The 22024-nt window shown below is 40.2% G+C and overlaps 4 protein-coding genes across 5 annotated transcripts; 1 reads left to right on the top strand and 3 right to left on the bottom strand.

Moving 5' to 3' along the window:
- Positions 1-444: 444 nt before the first annotated feature.
- On the bottom strand, positions 445-4866 carry LOC108887446 (zinc finger protein OZF). Its single transcript, XM_051072066.1, is given in 3 exon segments — positions 445-476; positions 479-1486; positions 4557-4866. Coding segments are annotated over 3 exon segments (1212 nt in total). The 5' UTR covers positions 4729-4866.
- Positions 4867-5354: 488 nt separating this feature from the next.
- Positions 5355-11979, bottom strand: LOC108887445 (zinc finger protein 850-like). Of its 2 annotated transcripts, none has more exons than XM_051071661.1 (2): positions 10547-11979; positions 5355-8276 (listed from the first exon to the last, which is right to left on the bottom strand). In XM_051071661.1, exons 1-2 carry the CDS (start codon positions 11766-11768, stop codon positions 7156-7158), a joined length of 2343 nt encoding a protein of 780 aa, XP_050927618.1. In that variant the 5' UTR covers positions 11769-11979; the 3' UTR covers positions 5355-7155. The 2 variants fall into 2 exon arrangements, with proteins under 2 accessions (XP_050927618.1, XP_018538394.1); XM_018682878.2 differs by lacking the exon at positions 10547-11979 and adding an exon at positions 9115-9433 and having other exon boundaries at positions 5355-8792.
- LOC108887443 (putative mediator of RNA polymerase II transcription subunit 26) lies at positions 11890-19684 on the bottom strand. Its single transcript, XM_051072065.1, has 7 exons — positions 19310-19684; positions 18893-18916; positions 18231-18746; positions 15290-15772; positions 14498-14932; positions 11980-12169; positions 11890-11893 (listed from the first exon to the last, which is right to left on the bottom strand). The coding sequence occupies exons 1-7, from the start codon at positions 19548-19550 to the stop codon at positions 11890-11892; spliced, it is 1893 nt and encodes a 630-aa protein (XP_050928022.1). The 5' UTR covers positions 19551-19684.
- Positions 19685-19778: 94 nt separating this feature from the next.
- On the top strand, positions 19779-21883 carry LOC108887451 (zinc finger protein 239). Its single transcript, XM_018682892.2, has 2 exons — positions 19779-20399; positions 20582-21883. The coding sequence occupies exons 1-2, from the start codon at positions 20228-20230 to the stop codon at positions 21442-21444; spliced, it is 1035 nt and encodes a 344-aa protein (XP_018538408.1). The 5' UTR covers positions 19779-20227; the 3' UTR covers positions 21445-21883.
- The last annotated feature ends 141 nt before the right edge of the window (positions 21884-22024 follow it).

Genomic DNA, 22024 nt, shown 5'->3' with positions numbered 1-22024 from the left:
TCATTAGGTTTCCCCAAGATTCAGGTTATTACAAAACAAATTTAAAAGAAATACAATTGCAAACGGAAATGTGAATAATACAATCATATGAGGGGAAAATGAAGGTAGTTCAATGAAACCAATGACATTTTTGACAATGTACTATGTTAAGTTAGAACACTGTGACCTCTTTAATTAGAGACGTAGCTATTATCAAACTTTGTTTCATTCAGTTGCTGAACTCCTCTCCACTCCACTTTCATGTTGATGGTTTCTCCTGTGTATACAGATTCTCTGACAAAACTTTTCCCACAAGAGCTGCAATAATGTGGCGCTCGACCTGTGTTTTGTCCATAAAACACTGTAACAGAATGCTCTCCCACATATTTTGCCAACACAAAGCAACTTGCCTGTATGTGATCTTATATACGCTCTCAACTGAGATACAGCAAAGTATATTTTATCTCAGGTGTTGCAGTGATTTGACTTCTCCCCGTATGAATTCTTTCATGGTTTTTCAAGTTTGACGGGTGATAGAATCTTTTCCCACAGGTGTTGCAGGAGTATGGTTTCTCACCTGTGTGAAGTCTTTTGTGGATTGTCAAATCACCATTACGTTTAAAACCTTTCCCACATGTTTCGCAAGTAAATGGCTTCTCGTCTGTGTGAATCCTCATGTGCATCCTCAGCGCTGAAGATCCTCTAAATCTTTTACCACAAGTGTTGCAAATATACGGCTTCTCACTCGTGTGAGTTTTCACGTGGCTTAACAGGCCCGCTCTACTGCTGAGACTCTTCCCACATATTTTGCATGAATGTGGCTTCTCACCTGTGTGTTTGTTAATATGGTTGATAAATGTTGATTTGTAACGAAATCTTTGACCACAGGTGTTGCACAGGAACGGCTTCTCGCCTGTGTGAGTTCTTATGTGGACTTTCAGGTCCCCGCTACATATAAAACTTTTCCCACATGTTTCACAGGAATATGGTTTCTCACCTGTGTGAGTTTTCAGATGTTTGTTCAATCTGCACTTCTGCTTAAAGGCTTTTCCACAAGTGTCACATTTGAAAGGCCTTTCACTTCTCTGAGTATTAGAGTCACTCTTTGACATGGGAGAGTTGTATTCATTATCACTGTGACTCCTGTTTTTGCGTCGTCTCTTCTGTGGCTTTGGTTCTGCATTTCTAGTTGATCCTGAGTCCTCATGTTTGCTTCCTCTCTGATCTTGACTCTCAGCTACAGGAGAGCTGTGAGAGAGGAGCTGGTGGTCACTGTCTGGTTCTGGTTCACTGTGGTCAGTTTCCTCATGATCAGAAGTCAATATAAATGTATCAGTCTCCTGCTTCAGTACAAGCTGCTCTCCCTCCTGACTGCTGCAGATTTCCTCCTGTTCCTCTTTAATCTGTAGTGGTTCCTCTTGGTCCAGACTGGAGTTCCTCTCCTGGTTACAGAGCTGCTGGTCAGTGAGAACCTCCTCCTCCTTACAGACATGCTGCTGTGGGAGATCTGGAGGAATAAACAGACACATGACATAGAACAATAAAAAGGTCAGACCAGGTCCATGTAAAGAACATTATAATTCCCAAATCTAGAATTCAGAAACAAGGAGAGTATAAATACTGGTTTAAACAGTGTCAGTTTTGTGAAGCCGTTATTCTTTTTGTGAACACAGAAATATGGCCATTTAGCAGGTTAACAGTATAACCAGAACATATCCACTAGTGGTTTGCAATTCATTACAAGTCCAAGTCTTTAGGAAATGTTTTAAGAAAAATGGGAGATTATGTGACAACGTTGTATTTAATATAAGAATTAGGAGAGTAAGTGAACAAAATGAAATTTATTATGACCATTCTGGTTTTACAGACCTATTCTGTGTAACTTTATCTCAGGTTTCAAAACGATATCCAGCAGTCTGCGCTGACGGTCGACCTCTTCTTCGTACTCGACGGTGGTTTTTTCCAAGACTCTGAATATCTCCTCAGCAGCAACAGTTAGTCGCTGGTTGATAAAGTCTTTCAGATACTGAACCGAAGACATCGCTGCTTCGTTACAGGTGGAATATTTAACGGTAAACACACCACCGTCCTCCTGCTGATTGAACACATTCACAAAGCTAACGCTGCTAGCGCTTTACTTGCTTACTTCCGCAGAGTGTCACACTGAGAAGTTCCGGCGGTGCGAGTGAGTCACTAAGTATTTCCGCCCCCGGTTAATTTTTCACCTCACGGGTAAATCAGACTGGTTTACTGGATTTTATTAACTTCCCGAGCCATTTCATAAACAATCATTTGGCGTCAAAACACGTAGCCCTTGATTGCAGCATACAGCATACTTTATGACCCCATAATATATTTTTAATATGAAATTTTATTCAGGAAAGGAGCTGAAACAGTATTTTTGCCTGGTAAATACAGTAACATAGAAGTACACATAACACAAAATAAAATTACTTAATATACAAATGCTTACAGAAAATGTATTTAGATTGAAATTGATTTTCTAAAAACTGAAGTTTCCAAAAACTGAAGTCTACATCTTTTGCCAACACAAAGCAACTAGCCTGTATGTGATCTTATGTACCTCCTCAACTGAGACACACAGACTTTCCTCTCAGGTGTTGCAGTGATTTGACCTCTCACCAGTGTGGGCTCCTCTCACGTGAGCTGTCAACGAACCTGAGTCTGACAGCTCTCCCCCTTGTGTTATGTAAATGTCTGACTCTTAACCCGTATGAATTCTTTCATGGCTTCTCAAGTTTGACGGGTGATAGAATCTTTTCCCACAGGTGTTGCAGGAGTATGGTTTCTCACCTGTGTGAAGTCTTTTGTGGATTGTTAAATCACCATTACGTTTAAAACCTTTCCCACACGTTTCACAAGTAAATGGCTTTTCCTCTGTGTGAATCCTCATGTGCATCCTCAGTGCTGAGGTTTCTCTAAAGCTTTTCTCACAGGTGTAGCAAATATACGGCTTCTCACTCGTGTGAGTTTTCATGTGGCTTAACAGGCCCGCTCTACTGCTGAGACTCTTCCCACATGTTTTGCATGAATGTGGCTTCTCACCTGTGTGTTTGTTCATATGGTTGATAAATGTTGATTTGTAACTAAACTTTTTACCACAGGTGTTGCACAGGAACGGCTTCTCACCTGTGTGAGTTCTTATGTGCCTTTTCAGTATTGACACAGAAATAAATCCTTTCCCACAGGTGTTGCAGGGGTAGGGCTTCTCACCTGTGTGAGTTCTTATGTGAACATTCAACTCACTACTACGTCTAAAACTTTTCCCACATGTTTCACACGAATGTGGTTTTTCATGTGTGTGACTTCTCGGATGTCTATTCAAGACAAGGCTACGCACAAAATCTTTCCCACTAGTGTCACGTTTGAAAGACTTTCCATCTCTGCGAGTCCGAGAGTCACGCTTTGACATGGGAGGGATGTATTCATCGTCACTGTCACTGCTGTTTTTGCGTCGTCTCTTCTGTGGCTTTGGTTCTGCATTTCTAGTTGATCCTGAGTCCTCATGTTCGCTTCCTCTCTGATCTTGACTCTCAGCTACAGGAGAGCTGTGAGAGAGGAGCTGGTGGTCACTGTCTGGTTCTGGTTCACTGTGGTCAGTTTCCTCATGATCAGAAGTCAACATAAAGGTATCAGTCTCCCATGCCAGTACAAGCTGCTCTCCCTCCTGACTGCTGCAGATTTCCTCCTGTTCTTCAATAATCTGTAGGGGCTCTGGGTCCTGGTCCAGACTGGAGTTCTTCTCCTGGTTACAGAGCTGCTGGTCAGTGAGAACCTCCTCCTCCTTACAGACATGCTGCTGTGGGAGATCTGGAGGAACAAAGACAGAAGAAGGTTACAAATGTGACAATGACAATGCTGAAGTTAGCTTCAGATTCTACAGTAAAAGGTAAAGTTTTGTTAAAATAATTACAATTTTGCACCACACATTGTGATATTAGTGCATTCTCGTTTGATCGTTCTTGCTTTTTGACACTCACCGTCAAAGCTGTGAAATGTTTATTTATGAAAGCAACAACAACAAAAAGGTTATCTCAGTGATTTTTCTCTGTCCAGACAATAGACCAGGTCCAGCTTTAAAAATCCCTACATTTATACTCATGAAACCTGGCCTTAATTAACAAGTAGGCTTGAATTAATGGAGAGTAAGTGAACAAAATTTAACCTACGAAGATGTGTGACTATTTCAAAGAGAAAAAAATTACTTTTCTACTTATGTGAGCGCGAGAGAGAAGATCTTAAAGGGAATCAAAAAATGAAATGAGGAAACAGTCTTTCATAGGCGTGCGGAAGAACAGTCAAATCTCCCAGTCGCCGCCAGGTCTTTAGCCTCTCTAGGTTAATCTAGTCCAAATATCAACAGTCGACGTATAGTAGCATTTGATGAAACAGTTACCGGACTCAACTTGTTCATCAAGTCTAGATCTCTATTTATATATGTTTAAAGTTTGACCCGTTTCCTGGATGGAGAAAAGTGAAACACGTCCGTTAAATAATTCAAATATAAGTCACATTCCGTCGTAAGTATTTATTAAGACCATTCTGGTTTAACAGACCTGTCATGTTTAACGCCATTTCAGGTTGCCAAACATTATCCAGCAGTTTGCGCTGACGGTCGACCACATCTTCGTACTCGACGATGGTTTTTTCCAAAACTCTGAATATCTCCTCAGCAGCAGCAGTTAGTCGCTGGTTGATGAACTCTTTCAGATACTGAACCGAAGACATCGCTGCTTCGTTACAAGTGGAACATTTAACGGTAGATATAGCCACACCGCCGTCCTCCCGCCAACTGAACACATTCAAAAAGCTAACGCTGCTAGCGGTTTACTTGCTTACTTCCGCTTGGTGTCACACTGAAAAGTTCCGGCAGTGCGAGTGTGTCACTAAGTATTTCCGCCTTCGGTTAGATTTTTCACCTCCGTCGCTTCAGTCGGAGCATTTGGCGTCAAAACATATAGCCATTGACTGAAGTTAAAGTAATAATACCTCGGTATGAAAATAAATTCAAAGTGTTAGTGAGGTAAACGATATTACTTTCAACAAAATGTGGTTTAAAGTCTGAAACATACGCGTCGTGTCTCCTGTCAATGTAACAAAGACTATACTATTTAAACAGCTTTTAAAATTAGTTTAATAGTTTATTAAAACAGCATACTTTATGACCTCATAATATATTTTTAATATGAAATGTTATTCAGGAAAGGAACTGAAACAGTATTTTTGCCTGGTAAATACAGGAACATAGAAGTGTAGATAAGACAAAATAAAATAAGACTTCAGTGTGAATCTGGTATTCTGATCACCTTACAAAGCTACATCGTTAGAACAAACACGAGATCAGAAAAACATAATTTCATAGTCCACATACTTTTATTTACTCATCACTGTTTACATCGCTACCACTTAGACTGATGATATTCATAGTTACTCTAATCATTAAGTGCATCAATCAGTCTGAATAACAAACACTGAAAGAAATATTCTTGCTTTTAAAATAAGCAAGAATATTTCTATGGTACCTTTTATAAAACCATGCACAACATCTTCTATATGTTCCACCTTTGACGCCTCACATAATAAACAATGTATTAAATTGGTGCAATCACAAATACAGAAAAATATAAAGATTACAACAATAAAGAAACAACTGTGTTTGGCAGGATGACAACATAAGTGACTCAGCAGCACTAGAGGCTTTCTCAGCTTCAACATCGGAGTTCACCAACCAGTCAAATAACAGAGGTAGTGTATATAAATACTAAAATAAAAATCACTTAAGAAGTCAAGGAGTGGGAGATTACAATACAAGGTTCAAATGAATAATGTTATAAACATAAATATGAGTAATACAGTAATATGAAGTGAAAAATGAAGGTAGTTTAAGAAAACTCGATGACACTGTTGTCAATGTAATACAAAGATACAGTGACCTCTTCAATGAAAGATGTTGCTGTTTGACTAGTGATTCATCGGGTTGCAGTTACGTGGCTCCTCACTTCCGTCAGTTTCTGTGTTTTGTCCATGAATCACTACAACTGAATGCTCTCACACATATTTTACAAACACAAGGCTACTTCCTCTGCACAGTAACCTCTATAATGTTTGGGACAAAAACACTTTTATCCTTGATATGTCCCTCTGCTCCACAGTTAAAGTACATACATACAAACAAAGCTGTAAGGCCAATGTCCCAAACATTGTGGTACACTGAAAGGAGGGAGCTGTGTAAAAAAGTGCTAGAATTTCAACATGGTGAAACCGAAATGTATGAAACACCTTAAGTATTATTATACAAAAAGTAGTTCTGACCAAGCAATCTGATTGGTCAACAAGACATTTAGAATGTGCTCAAATCAGTAATATCAGTAATAGTTGTATAATCGCAAGATTACACTCGAGGGTGTGCTTTAATGTCATTTGAGCAAAGCGCCTCGGCTTTCTCCATCAGCTGTGCCGGTGACACGGCGCTATAACTTAAAATTCATGTAAAAGTTTGCGGTTGCAGAAGCTACATCTGTGTGAGTAAAAAAATGCAGCGTCTTTGTTATAACGTGGTTGATAAAAGTAAGCATTCATTTAGTTTGGTAAAGACCGAGACCTCGATAAAGCATTACCGTCAGCTCAGAGTTCACTCATCTAGGACTATTTATCATCATCTATCATTTCTGTTGCTACGTCGTTACTAAGGGTCTGATTATTTGCTGTAGTGGTAAACTCGGTTCCATTACACATAGGAGTCCACTGATGTGACTGATTGTGTTCCAGTTATTAGTCAGACCCCATGTATTTCCATGGAAACGGGAAAAACACTCGCCAAACCTTTTAATTTTGAGAGCAAATTGCTCCTCAACATGAACAGATTTTGATTATACATTTTACTTTGTTGGTAATAGTTGTATAATATTATACTTCAGTGATGCTTGCGGCCGCAGCTGACTGCATCACTGTTGTGCTCAAATGACGTTAAAGCACACCCTCTCAGTTAATATTGCTTAATTTAAAGTCTTGAATGTGTACTTTAAACACATCTAGATAGTTTGATTTTAAATTTCAAACTGTGGAGTGGAGGGGCATATTAAAAAAAACATTGTCCAAAACATTAATAAAGGCAGTGTACCTTCTCAACTCAGACACATCAAAGCATCTTCTCCCTCAGGTGTCGCAGGAGAACGGCTTCTCACCTGTGTGAGTTCTCATGTGAATCAACAAGCCCAATCTCGTGCTGAGACTCTTCCCACACGTTTTGCACAAATATGACTTCTCCCGTGCGTGAGTTGTCTCGTGGTATTTCAATCCTGAATGGAAACTAAATCTTTTCCCACAGGTGTTGCAGGAGTACGGCTTCTCACCTGTGTGAGTTCTCATGTGGACCAACAAGCCATCTCTAGCTCTGAAACTCTTCCCACACATTTTGCACGAAAATGGCATCTCATTTGTGTGCACGGTCATGTGCCTGATCAATGCTGACTTGTCAGTAAATCTTCTCCCACATGTGTTGCAGGAGTGCGGCTTCTCACCTGTGTGAGTTCTCATATGGATTTTCAAGATACCACTACGTATAAACCCTTTCCCACATGTTTCACATGAAAATGGTTTCTCACCCGTGTGAGTTCTCATATGTGTTTTCAGTACAGACTTGTGACGAAATCTTTTCTCACAGGTGTTGCAGGGGTACGGCTTCTCACCTGTGTGAGTTCTTATGTGAACTTTCAAATCACCGCTGTTTGTAAAATTTCTGCCACAGGTTTTGCAAGAATATGGCTTTTCACCTGTGTGTGTTCTTATATGAATTTTCAAAACATCGCTATGTAGAAAACTTTTCCCACATGTTTCGCAAGAATATGGCTTCTCATCTGTGTGAGTTTTCATATGCTTTTTCAGTATTGAAGTTCCTTTAAACGTCTTTCCACAGGTGTTGCAAATATACGGTTTCTCGTCTGTGTGAGTCCTCATATGTGTTTTCAGTGCTGAAATGCTGCTAAATGTTTTCCCACAAGAGTTGCAAATATGTGGCTTGTCACCTGTGTGGTCTCTCATATGACCTGTCAAGTTGGACCTATCACTAAATCTTTTCCCACAGGTGGTGCACAGGTATGGCTTCTCACCTGTGTGAGTTCTCATATGCCTTTTCAAACCTGATATCACAATAAATCTTTTCCCACAGGTGAGGCAAGAGTATGGAGTCTCACCTGAGTGAATTCTCATGTGGATCGACAAGTCACTTTTACATATGAAAGTCTTCTCACATGTGTTACAAGAATATGGTCTCTCACCTGTGTGGATTCTGAGATGTCTTTTCAGTCCGGACTTATACACAAAATATTTTCCACAAGTGTCACATTTGAAAGACTTTTCACCTCTGTGAGTGTTAGAGTCACTCTTTGACATGGGAGGAATGTATTCACTGTCACTGTGACCACTGTTTCTGTTTTGTCTCTTCTGTGGCTTTGGTTCTGCATTTCTAGTTGATCCTGAGTCCTCATGTTTGTTTCCTCTCTGATCTTGGCTCTCAGCTACAGGAGAGTTGTGAGAGAGGAGCTGGTGGTCACTGCCTGGTTCTGGTTCACTGTGGTCAGTTTCCTCATGATCAGAAGTCAACATAAAGGTATCAATCTCCTGCTTCAGTACAAGCTGCTCTCCCTCCTGACTGGTGCAGATTTCCTCCTGTTCCTCTTTAATCTGTAGTGGTTCTGGGTCCTCTTGGTCCAGACTGGAGTTCCTCTCCTGGTTACAGAGCTGCTGGTCAGTGAGAACCTCCTCCTCCTTACAGACATGCTGCTGTGGGAGATCTGGAGGAACAAAGACACAAGAAACAGGTTACAAATGCTATGATAAAAGAATGACTGTGCTAACATTAGCCTCAGGTTAAATAGTTAGCTAATAACTTAGTAAACTAAAGCTACGTTACAATAATTATGTCTCTTTTTTGCACCACATATTTGTGTGTAAGGACACTCTCGTTGAATCTGTGATACTGTCTGAACAGTGAATTCAGTGAGTTTTCTCCATCCATACAATAAACCAGGTCTAACTTAAAAACCCTACATTTATACTTAATAACTAACTATGGACTTTGTAAGTATTTATCAAGACCGTTCTGGTTTTACAGACCTATCCTGTGTAACTTTATTTCAGGATTCAAAACGATATCCAGCAGTCTGCGCTGACGGTCGACCTCTTCTTCGTACTCGACGATGGTTTTTTCAAAGACTCTGAATATCTCCTCAGCAGCAGCAGTTAGTCGCTGGTTGATGAACTCTTTCAGATACTGAACCGAAGACATCGCTGCTTCTTTACAACTGGAATATTTAACATGGGGCACGACAACACTACCGTCTTCAAGCTAACTGCACTCAACCACAGAGCTAACACTACTAGCGGTTTACTTGTGTACTTCCGCTGTGTGTCACACTGTGAAGGTCCGGTTCTTCCGACTTCCGGTGCCATTTTTCTCATTTCTGTCTTCACTTAAGAGCTAAATTTGTTTGGTTTCTCTTTGATTGTTAAATTTGCTACATTTGTTTGGTTTCTCTTTGATTGTTATTTCACAACAATCGTTTTGCGTCAACATATGTAGGCAGGGATTAAGGAATTTGAATCATGTCCATGTTCCTTTATGTACTGATCACTGTATATATTGCTACCATTTAGACTGGTGTTGTTAATAGTTACCTCATGCATTTAATCCATCAATTTGGAAACAGTCTGAATAACCAGCAGTGAAAGAAATATTCTTCTTGTCTAAATTCTGTCATAAAAGTAAGCGAGTTTATTTCCATAGCACCTTTTATTGAATCATGTAGAACATCTACTGCAACTTGTGTTTGATCTTTGGAGTCTGAAACAACAAAAATTGTATCAAATTCATGCAATGGAAAATACAGAAAAACATAAACGTAAAGAAAACATTCTAGACAATAGAGAAAAGACTGTAGCTGGCTGGATGACAACATAAGTGACCCAACAGCACTAGAGGCTTTCTCAGCTTCAACATAATAAACATGAGGTAGTTTATAAAAAAAAAAAGTAAAATAAAAATCATTTAAGCAAACAGTCATTTACATTAGTCAGAAGTACGCACCCCAAAAATTTTGTTCCAAGATTTGGGAGATTACAATAAAAGTTTCAAAAAAATACTGTCATAAACAGAAATATGAGTAATACAGTACAGAAATACAGTCATATGAAGGGAAAACTGAAATTAGTCTGACAAAACATGATGGCACTGTCGGCAATGTACAATTGTAAACTAAGATACACTGACCTCTTCAATGTAGCTGTATGTTTCATTCAGTTGCTGAACTCTTCTCCGCTCCAGTTTCATGTTGATGGTTTCTCATGTTAGGCGTCAATTAACCACTAAGTTTGAAAGCTCTCCCATTTCGTTTGTTAATATATGACTTTTTTCAAATCTGATGACTGAAAGAATCTTTTCCCACAGGTGTTGCAGGGTTCAGCTCCTCCATTGAGTTCTTATGTGAACTTTCAAGTCACCTCTACATTCAAAACCTTTCTCGTGTTTAGCAAGAATTTGTCTTCTCACCTGTGTGCACTTTCATATGCCCTTTCAATTTCGACTTTACACTAAATCTTTTCCCACAGGTGCTGCAGGGGTACGGCTTCTCACCTGTGTGAGTCCTTATGTGGATCAACAAGCCCGCTCTAGTGCTGAGACTCTTTCCACATATTTTGCAGGAATATGGCGTTTCACCTGTGTGCACTCTGATATGGTTTATATATGTTGACCTGTAACTAAATCTTTTACCACAGGTGTCACAACAGTATGGTTTCTCACCTGTGTGAGTTCTCATATGCCTTTTCAATAATGACATGGCAATAAATCTTTTACCACAGGTGTCACAGGAGTACGGCTTCTCACCTGTGTGTGTTCTTATGTGGACTTTCAAGACACTACTGCTTACAAAACATTTTCCACACGTATCACAAGAATATGGCTTCTCACCTGTGTGAGTTCTTATATGCATTTTCAGCGCTGAAGTGTCACCAAATCTTTTTCCACAAGTGTTGCAAATATGTGGTTTTTGACCTATGTGAGTTTTCATATGCGTTTTCATTGAGGAAGTGTCACTAAATCTTTTTCCACAAGTGTTGCAAACATATGGTTTCTCACCTATGTGAGTTCTCATATGTATTGACAATGCTGAAGTGTCACTAAATCTTTTCCCACAGCCGTCGCAAACATACGGTTTCTCTCCTATGTGCGTCTTCGTGTGCGTTTTCAGTGCTGAAGTGTCGCCAAATCTTTTCCCACAGGTGTTGCACGGGTATGGCTTCTCACCTGTGTGCACTCTAGTATGCTTTTTCAGCTGTGACAGCTGACTGAATCTTTTCCTACACGTGTTGCAGGAGTACGGCTTCTCACCTGTGTGAGTCCTTATGTGGACTTTCAAGACACTACTACATATAAAACTCTTCCCACATGTCTCACAAGAATAAGGCTTCTCACCTGTGTGAGTTCTCATGTGGATCAACAAGCCCCATCTAGTTCTGAGACTCTTCCCACATGTCTTACACAAATATGGCTTCTCACCTGTGTGTTCTCTCATATGGTTTAAAAATGTTGACTTGTGACTAAATCTTTTTCCACAGGTGTTACAGCAGTGCGGCTTCTCACCTGTGTGAGTTCTGATATGGACTTTCAAGACACTACTACGTACAAAGCTTTTCCTACATATTTTGCAAGAATGTGGTTTCTCACCCATGTGATTTTGTCCTTTGTCAGTCTCAGAGTCACTCTTTGACATGGGAGGAATGTATTCACTGTCACTGTGACCACTGTTTCCATTTTGTCTCTTCTGTGGCTTTGGTTCTGCATTTCTAGTTGATCCTGAGTCCTCATGTTTGCTTCCTCTCTGATCTTGGCTCTCAGCTACAGGAGAGCTGTGAGAGAGGAGCTGGTGGTCACTGTCTGGTTTTACTTCACTGTTTTCACTTTTCCCATCATCAGAAGTCAACATAAAGGTATCAGTCTCCTGCTTCAGTACAAGCTGCTCTCCCTCCTGACTGCTGCAGATTTCCTCCTGTTCCTCTTTAATCTGTAGTGGTTCTGGGTCCTCTTGGTCCAGACTGGAGTTCCTCTCCTGGTTACAGAGCTGCTGGTCAGTGAGAACCTCCTCCTCCTTACAGACATGCTGCTGTGGGAGATCTGGAGGAACAAACAGACACATGTAACATGTTACAAATGTTATGATAAAAGAATGACAGTGCTAACATTAGCCTCAGGTTAAATAGTTAGCTAATAACTTAGTAAACTAAAGCTACGTTACAATAATTATGTCTCTTTTTTGCACCACATATTTGTGTGTAAGGACACTCTCGTTGAATCTGTGATACTGTCTGAACAGTGAATTCAGTGAGTTTTCTCCATCCACACAATAAACCAGGTCTAACTTAAAAACCCTACATTTATACTTAATAACTAACTATGGACTTTGTAAGTATTTATCAAGACAATTCTGGTTTTACAGACCTATTCTGTGTAACTTTATTTCAGGTTTCCAAACGATATCCAGCAGTCTACGCTGACGGTCGACCTCTTCTTCGTACTCGACGATGGTTTTTTCAAAGACTCTGAATATCTCCTCAGCAGCAGCAGTTAGTCGCTGGTTGATGAACTCTTTCAGATACTGAACCGAAGACATCGCTGCTTCTTTACAACTGGAAAATTTAACATGAGATACAACAACACTACCGTCTTCCCGCCAACCGAACACATTCATTAAGCTAACGCCGTCAGCGCTGTATTTGTTTACTTCCGCTGTGTGTCACACCGTGGAGGTGTCCGGCAGTGCGAGTGAGTCACTATGTTTTTCCGCCCTTAGTTAAGATATTTCATCTCCGTCTCAACCTCACGGATAAATTCATTAGTTTCTCTGTGCTTTTACATTTTACTGATGATTTACTCAGTATAAAAACACATCCAAAATGGTTGTAAGGAAAACAAAAATACTTTCGACAAAAACGTGGATTAAAGTATGAAACTTTACCTAGTTTGCACATCAGTGGATAGTTTAACAAAGCCACGCACGCAAAATCAATAACTGATCGAATTAATGTTCAATACATCATCATCACTAATTCTTTGTCAGTCCCCTAGTCAGAGCCTGCGACAAACCTAAAGACACAGATTTTTTTCATGCTTTAATAACGCTTTTTGTGTCATTCTTTCATCTAAGCTCACTCCAAGAAACTTCACATTTCTGACTGTTTCAAAAGAATTTAATTTGGAGACATCAGTCTGAATAACCATCACTAAAAGAAATAAAATTTTGTCACAAAAGCAAGTTTATTTCTATAGCACCTTTTATAAAATTACATAAAACATCCTCTACCCCTGGGGTGTTTCACCTTTGAAAAAACAAAACAAAACAGTATAATTACAAAAATTTTAAGATATTAAATTTATAAAAGCAAAGATTTAAAAGTAAAGAACATGTTATAGACAAAAACGTCTTCCGTATGTTTTGCAAACACAAAGCTACTTGTTTGTGTGTGATCTTTTACACCTTTGCAACTGAGACACATACACAAATCTTCTCTCAGGTGACGCTGTGATTTGACTTCTCACCAGTGTGGTCTCCTCTCATGTGAGCCGTCCATTAACCACGAAGTCTAAAAGCCCACTGACATCTTGACAATGTATGACTTTTAATCTGTATGAATTCTTGCATGATGTTCCAACAATGGGGACTGACTGAATCTTTTCCCACGGGTGTCACAGGAGTACAGCTTCTCACCTGTGTGAGATCTCATGTGGACCAACAAGCCATCTCTAGTGCTGAGACTCTTCTCACAGGTTTTGCACAAATGTGGGTTCTCTCATGCCTTGTCAATATTGGCATGGAAATAAATCTTTTCCCACAGGTGTTGCAGGAGTGCGGCTTCTCACCTGTGTGAGTTCTCATGTGGATCAACAAGACATCTTTAGCTCTGAAACCCTTCCCACATTTTTTGCACAAATATGGCATCTCTGTGTGCACATTCATATGCCTTATCAATCCTGCTACGACACCAAATCTTTTCCCACATGTGTTGCAGGAGTGCGGCTTCTCACCTGTGTGAGTTCTTATGTGGGCTTTCAGTGCACTCATATATACAAAGCCTTTCCCACATATTTCACAAGAATGTAGTTTCTCACCTGTGTGATATCTCATGTGGATCACCAAGCCTTTAGGAGTACTGAGATTTTTCCCACATATTTTACAGGAATATGGTTTCTCACCTGTGTGTGTTCTCATGTGGACTTTCAAGGTATTTCCATGTCTGAAACTTTTCCCACACATTTTGCATGAATATGGCTTCTCACCAGTGTGCACTCTCATGTGCCTTTTCAATGATGACATGTAACCAAGTCTTTTCCCACAAGTGTTGCAGGAGTGTGGTTTCTCATTTGTGTGAGTTCTTAGGTGGCCTACCAGTCCACTCATATATAGAAAGCCTTTCCCACATGTTTCACAAGAATGTAGTTTCTTACCCATGTGTGTTTTCAGATGTCTTTTGAGTGGATGCTTCTGCTTAAAAGCTTTATCACTGTGACCACTGTTTCCGTTTTGTCTCTTCTGTGGCGTTGGTTCTGCATTTCTAGTTGATCCTGAGTCCTCATGTTTGCTTCCTCTCTGATCTTGGCTCTCAGCTACAGGAGAGCTGTGAGAGAGGAGCTGGTGGTCACTGCCTGGTTCTGGTTCACTGTGGTCAGTTTCCTCATCATCAGAAGTCAACATAAAGGTATCAGTCTCCTGCTTCAGTACAAGCTGCTCTCCCTCCTGACTGCTGCAGATTTCCTCCTGTTCCTCTTTAATCAGTAGTGGTTCTGGGTCCTCTTGGTCCAGACTGGAGTTCCTCTCCTGGTTACAGAGCTGCTGGTCAGTGAGAACCTCCTCCTCCATACAGACATGCTGCTGTGGGAGATCTGGAGGAACAAAGACACAAGAAACAGGTTACAGATGTGTTGATAACAGGAAAAAAAACTTTTTTTTAATGAGACGGTTGAGATCTTCATGGGAATCAGAGGTAAAGTGGAGAGACAGGGGCTTTTATAGACTTCTATAAAATAATCTCCCTTTTTTGCATTTTCAGAAACAGAATAAAGATCTAAGAAAGTGTAAACAGTTACTGGAGTCAACTTGTTAATCAAGTCCATGTCTTATTACTGTGAATGTCTGGTTTTTAAGTTAGACTGTTAATCCGGATGGAGAAAGTGAAGTGAGTCCAATGTAAGTCTTATTCCTCTATTAGTATTAACTGAGACCATTCTGGTTTTACAGACCTATCCTGTGTAACTTTATTTCAGGTTTCCAAATGATATCCAGCAGTCTGTGCTGACGATCGACCTCTTCCTCATACTCGACGATGGTGTTGACTCCTGATATTTCTTCAGCAGTTTTTTTAAAATCGATCTTCTGTGGCTTTGGTTCTGTATTTCTAGTTGATCCTGAGTCCTCATGTTTGCTTCCTCTCTGATCTTGACTCTCAGCTACAGGAGAGTTGTGAGAGAGGAGCTGGTGGTCACTGCCTGGTTCTGGTTCACTGTGGTCAGTTTCCTCATGATCAGAGGTCAACATAAAGGTATCAGTGTCCTGCTTCAGTACAAGCTGCTCTCCCTCCTGACTGCTGCAGATTTCCTCCTGTTCCTCTTCAATCTGTGGTGGTTCTGGGTCCTCTTGGTCCAGACTGGAGTTCCTCTCCTGGTTACAGAGCTGCTGGTCAGTGAGAACCTCCTCCTCCTGACAAACATGCTGCTGTGGGAGATCTGGAGGAACAAAAACACAAGAAACAGGTTACAGATGTGATGATAGAAAAATGATAATGCTGCAGTTAGCATCAGATTTCACAGAGAGATTTGACTGTATGTGTCTACGAACGTCTACGTTTCTCCATTTCATTCCTGATTCTAATGAACATCTTCACCCTTACAAAAACAAACAAATAAACAAACAAATACAAAACAACAACACTGAAATCTGCAGAATATCGGGATAAAGATTTCATTAATGTGGAACTACGTTTCAAACAGTTAACGGACTCAACTCGTTCATCAAATCCAGGTCTTTTAAGTGAAAGCATCTATTTTTTAAGACCTGGTACATTGTGGGTTTCCTGGATGGAAAAAATAGCCATAAGCCAGTGAAATGGGTCCAGTATAAGTCACATACATTTGTTAGCATGTATTAAAAACATTCTGGTTTTACAGACCTATCCTGTGTAACTTTATTTCAGGTTTCAAAACGATATCCAGCAGTTTGCGCTGACGGTCGACCTCTTCTTCGTACTCGACGATGTTTTTTTCTAAAACTCCGAATATCTCCTCAGCAGCAGCAGTTAGTCGCTGGTTGATGAACTCTTTCAGATACTGAACCGAAGACATCGCTGCTTCTTTACACCTGGTATATTTAACATGAGATATAACCACACAGCCGCCTTTCAGCTAATTGCACACATCTATGTAGCGAACGCTGCTAGCGCTTTCTTGTTTACTTCCGCTTTGTGTCACACTGTGAAGGTCCGGCAGAGCGAGTGAGTCACTATGTTTTTCCGCCTTCAGATTTTTCATCTCTCTCTTCACTTTACGGGTGAATTAGGTTGATTTCTCTGTACTTTTTCATTTTACTGACTTCTCGAGCTATTTCACAGATATTTTGCGTCAAAACACGTAGGCAGTTGTTGAAGTAGCCATAACTCAGCATGAAAACACATTTAAAATGTTAGTATGGTAAACGAAAATACATTCATGTGCCATGTGTCCCGTCAGTGTAACAGTGTAGGTTGCATATCCATGGATAGTTTAATATAGCGTTATCCTTTATGAGTGCATTATATATTTTATAAATTTAGTCACATGAGATCAACAGCATTTCATTGTCTGACTGATGATGCTCATTGTCACTCTAATATTTTAATCGATTAATTTCAGACTGAATAACCAGCATTGAAAGAAATCTTCTTGTTCACAAAAGTAAGCAAGTTTAATTCAGTTGTACCTCTTACAAAACCACAAAGAACATCTTCTAGAAACTGTGTTGGTGTTTCACCCTTGATGCCCCATACATTTAAAAAATGTATCATAAAGTTGTTGTAGACAAAAAGAAAAAGCAGGATGACAGCATAAGTGATGCAAAAGCACCTTCAACATCACAGTTCACAAACCAGTCATAGAAGAGAGGTGATGTATAAAATAGTAAAATAAAACTCTACATTTACATTCATATAGGAAGTGCACGATCACAAAGTGTTTTCAAAGATTTGGAGGTTTCAAAGAAACAAACAGAAATATGGGTAATACAGACCAAGACCATAACTGATTATGTCTTATTAGCTGAAGCATGTTGTGATTTACATGACAATCCGATTAGATTTTATTACCAACTGATGCAGAAAACAGGATATTCCCAGTAGGTTTACATACTTTTGAATACTCTCCCATATACTTAGCAAAATACAAAGCTACTTGCCTGTATGTGATCTTATATATCTTCTCAACTGAGACACAGCAAAGGATCTTTTCCTTCCGATGTTGCAGTGATGTCACTTTGCACCAGTGTGGGCTCTTCTTATGTGGACCATCAATTAACCACTGAGTCTGAGAACTCTCCCATGTGTTTTGTAAATGAGCGACTTTTAACCCGTATGAATTCTTGCATGCCTTTTCAAGTTTGACAGCTGACGGAATCTTTTCCCACAGGCGTTGCAGAGGTACGGCTTCTCACCTGTATGAGTTCTTATGTGGACTTTCAAGACGCTAGTATGTATGAAGCTTTTCCCACATATTTTGCAAGAACATGGCTTCTCACCTGTGTGTATTCTCTTGTGGACTTTCAACACACTACTGTGCACAAAACTTCTCCAACATATTTCACAGGAATATGGCTTCTCACCTGTGTGAGTTCTCATATGCCTTTTAAACACTGAAATGTCACTGAATGTTTTCCCACAGGTGTTGCAGGAGTACGGTTTCTCACCTGTGTGAATTCTCTTGTGGACTCTCAAGACACTATGACACGCAAAACTTTTCCCACATGTTTCACAGGAATATGGCTTCTCGCCAGTGTGAGTTCGCATGTGGACCGACAAGTCTCGTCTAAATCTAAAATCTCTCCCACATGTTTCACAGGAATATGGCTTTTCACCTGTGTGTGTTCTCATGTGGGCCAACAAGTCCCTTTTAATTCTGAAATCTTTCTCACATGATTCACAAGAATATGGTCTCTTACCTGCGTGAGTTGTCAGATGTCTCTTCAATAACCAGTTATACTTAAAATCTTTTCCACAAGTGTCACATTTTAAAGACTTGGTACCTCTGTGAGTATTAGAGTGAATTTTTGACATGGGAGAGTTGTATACATTATCACTGTGACTCCTGTTTCTGTTTTGTCTCTTCTGTGGCTTTGGTTCTGCATTTCTAGTTGATCCTGATTCCTCATGTTTGCTTCCTCTCTGATCTTGGCTCTCAGCTACAGGAGAGTTGTGAGAGAGGAGCTGGTGGTCACTGCCTGGTTCTGGTTCACTGTGGTCAGTTTCCTCATAACCAGGTGTCAACATGAAGGTATCAATCTCCTGCTTCAGTATAACCTGTTCTCCCTCCTGACTGCTGCAGATTTCCTCCTGTTCCTCTTTAATCAGTAGTGGTTCTGGGTCCTCGTGGTCCAGACTGGAGTTCCTGTCCTGGTTACAGAGCTGCTGGTCAGTGAGAACCTCCTCATCATCATACACCTGTTGCTGTGGGAGATCTGGATAAACAGGAAATAGGTTATTAATTAGAAAAATGACAACGCTGAAGTTAGCTTCAGATTCAACAATAAACAGAAAAGTTAAATTAAAATACTTAGAACTTGATTCTTTGGTTTTACTCCATATGTTATGTAAGAACACTCACTGACTGTTTCTTGCTGCTTGAAACCTAATTTGAAAGTCGGAAAAATAAATGAAAATTATGAAATTGCCTTAAGTTATACACTTCTATGGAAATAAAGTGATGTACACAATGGTTTCATGAATCTCAAACTAACTTTGGCTTCTCTGAGTTAATCCCGTCTAGATTTAACCAGGTTAAGTAAAGTGGCTGAACCAATATGGTCCGAACAAAAGCAGCGAAATCTCCCTTTTGTAGTATATTCACAAACAGAACAAATCTGTGTTTAAATAGTTATTAGGAGTCAACTGGTTAACCAAGTCTGAGTTTGAATTAGAACTGATCTACTGTTATCTGGACGGAGAAAACACAGTGAAAAGAGTCCAGTATAAGCCACCACCCTTTGCTAGCATTTATTAACACCACACTGATTTTACAGACCTGTCCTGTGTAACTTTATTTCAGGTTTCAAAACGATATCCAGCAGTTTGCGCTGACGATCGACCACATCTTCGTACTCGACGATGGTTTTTTCTAAAACTCCGAATATCTCCTCAGCAGCAGCAGTTAGTCGCTGGTTGATGAACTCTTTCAGATACTGAACCGAAGACATCGCTGCTTCGTTACAGGTGAAATATTTCCCGGTGATATGACCACACCACAGTCCCCGAGCTAATGACATTCAGTCATACAGCTACCGTTGCTAGCGCTTTGTTTGTTTACTTCCGCTTGGTGTAACACTGTGAAGTTCCGGCGATTCTGCTTCTTCTTCTACGAGTTAATTGGCGGTGCTTAAACCAACTTTGAAGGTGCTGACCGCCACCTACTGCGTCGATTTGGAACGTGTAGGCGTTATGCCATTGGCAAAGGTTTTCCTCGCCCTTATAACGTCTGTAGCATCAGTACGGCGTTTAACATCAACATTAACAAGGCTTAGTCTTTACCGCAGCGGCCCCAGCGGACCTTTTTCTGTATGTCGTCTTCCCTATCTTTCCTGCCATTATCTACATCTTCCGGGGTGTTACACCACTGACGGTTTTTTCTAAACTTTTCCTCATTGGACAGTGGAGTTTGAATTACGTATCGAATTACATACTTCAAACTATTTTTTACTGAAAGTAATTTCGTTAACCACACTAACATTTTGCATTTTGTCTGTATTACATTCTTCCATCTCTGCTTACAGGTTTTTATGCAACATGATAGAAAAGTCATCAGTGAAATGTAGTGGAGAAAATATTTAGTGCGCACAGGATATGGACTGCCGGACCTTTACAGTGTGACTCGCGGCGGGAGTTAGTGGGAAGGCGGCGGCGTGGTCATATCATCGGTAAATATTTCATTTGAAACGAAGCAGCGATGTCTTCGGTTCAGTATCTGAAAGAGTTCATCAACCAGCGACTAACTGCTGCTGCTGAGGAGATATTCAGAGTCTTTGAAAAAACCATCGTCGAGTTCGAAGAAGAGGTCGACCGTCAGCGCAGACTGCTGGATATCGTTTTGAAACCTGAGATAAAGTTACACAGGATAGGTCTGTAAAACCAGAGTGCATGAAAAGTTTAACGAGAATGTCCTTAACAATATGTGGTGCAAAATTGTGACACAATTATTGTAACATAACTTTTGTTTTAACTGTTGAATCTGAAATTTACTTTATCGCCATTTTTCTATCAGCACATTTGTAACCTGTTTCTTGTGTCTTTGTTCCTCCAGATCTCCCACAGCAGCATGTCTGTAAGGAGGAGGAGGTTCTCACTGACCAGCAGCTCTGTAACCAGGAGAGGAACTCCAGTCTGGACCAAGAGGACCCAGAACCACCACAGATTAAAGAGGAACAGGAGGAAATCTGCAGCAGTCAGGAGGGAGAGCAGCTTGTACTGAAGCAGGAGACTGATACCTTAATGTTGACACCCGGTTGTGAAGAAAGTGACTCCTGTAAACTAGAACCAGACAGTGACCACCAGCTCCTCTCTCACAACTCTCCTGTAGCTGAGAGCCAAGATCAGGAAGGAAGCAAACATGTGGACTTAGGGGACGGATGTAGAACTGAGTTGTTGGTGCACGCGAGAACTCACTCGGGTGAGAAACCACATTCTTGCAAAACATGTGGGAAAAGTTTTGTGCGCAATATTGACTTGAAAGTCCACAAAAGAACTCATACAGGTGAGAAGCCACTCTCCTGCAACACCTGTGGGAGAAGATTTGGTGACAATTCAACATTAAAAAGGCATATAAGAAGTCACACAGGCGAGAAACCATATCATTGTGAAACATGTGGGAAAAGTTTTGCACGTAGTGGTGAGTTGAAAATCCATGTAAGATCTCACACAGGTGAGAGGCCATTTTCCTGTGAAACATGTGGGAAAAGTTTTGCACGTAGTGGTGACTTGAGAATCCATATAAGAATTCACACGGGTGAGAAGCCGTACCTCTGCAACACCTGTGGGAAAAGATTTCGTGACAGGTCGTCATGTAAAAAGCATATGAAAACTCACAAAGGTAAAAAGCCATTGTCCTCTAACCTCAACCTCAGTTTGGCTCCGCATACAACAGCCTTGTGTTTTCCACATGTGTGAGAGCATTCAGTTGTGGTGTTTGCAGGAATTCCATTTGCAACAGTATTTCTTTGAAATACTTGTAATCCCCCAATCTTGGGAAAAAACACTGAGTGTATAACTCTCGCAAATGTAAATGTCTGACTTATTGAATGATACTTATTTTCCTAATTTTAAACAAACTACCTTATGTTCATGATGTTGATGCTGAGAAAGCCTCTAGTGCTGTTATGTCACTTAAGTTGTCATCCTGCCAACTAAAGCCTTTTCTTTTTTGTCTAGAACATGTTCTTTACTTTTATATATTTGTGAATCTTTGATCACATCAACTTGATAAATATTTTTGTTGTTTGAGGTTTCATAAGTTGTAGAAGATGTTCTATGTGGTTTTATAAGAGGTTCTATAGAAATAAACAAACTTCTAAGACAGAATTTTGACAGGACAAAGGAAAGTGGACAATGAAATGCAGTTTTTCTGATCTTGTGTTTGTTCTAACAATGAAGCTTTGTAAGGTGATAATGTTAGAATTACAGATTCACACTGAAGTCGAAAGCTACAACCAAACTCTCTTGTATGTATGTAGATTATTATATAGTTTGC

Source organism: Lates calcarifer, linkage group LG7_1 (genome assembly GCF_001640805.2).
Source record: "Lates calcarifer isolate ASB-BC8 linkage group LG7_1, TLL_Latcal_v3, whole genome shotgun sequence".
NCBI classification, from domain to species: Eukaryota; Metazoa; Chordata; class Actinopteri; family Centropomidae; genus Lates; species Lates calcarifer.
This window is presented reverse-complemented; position numbering and strand designations above follow the sequence as displayed.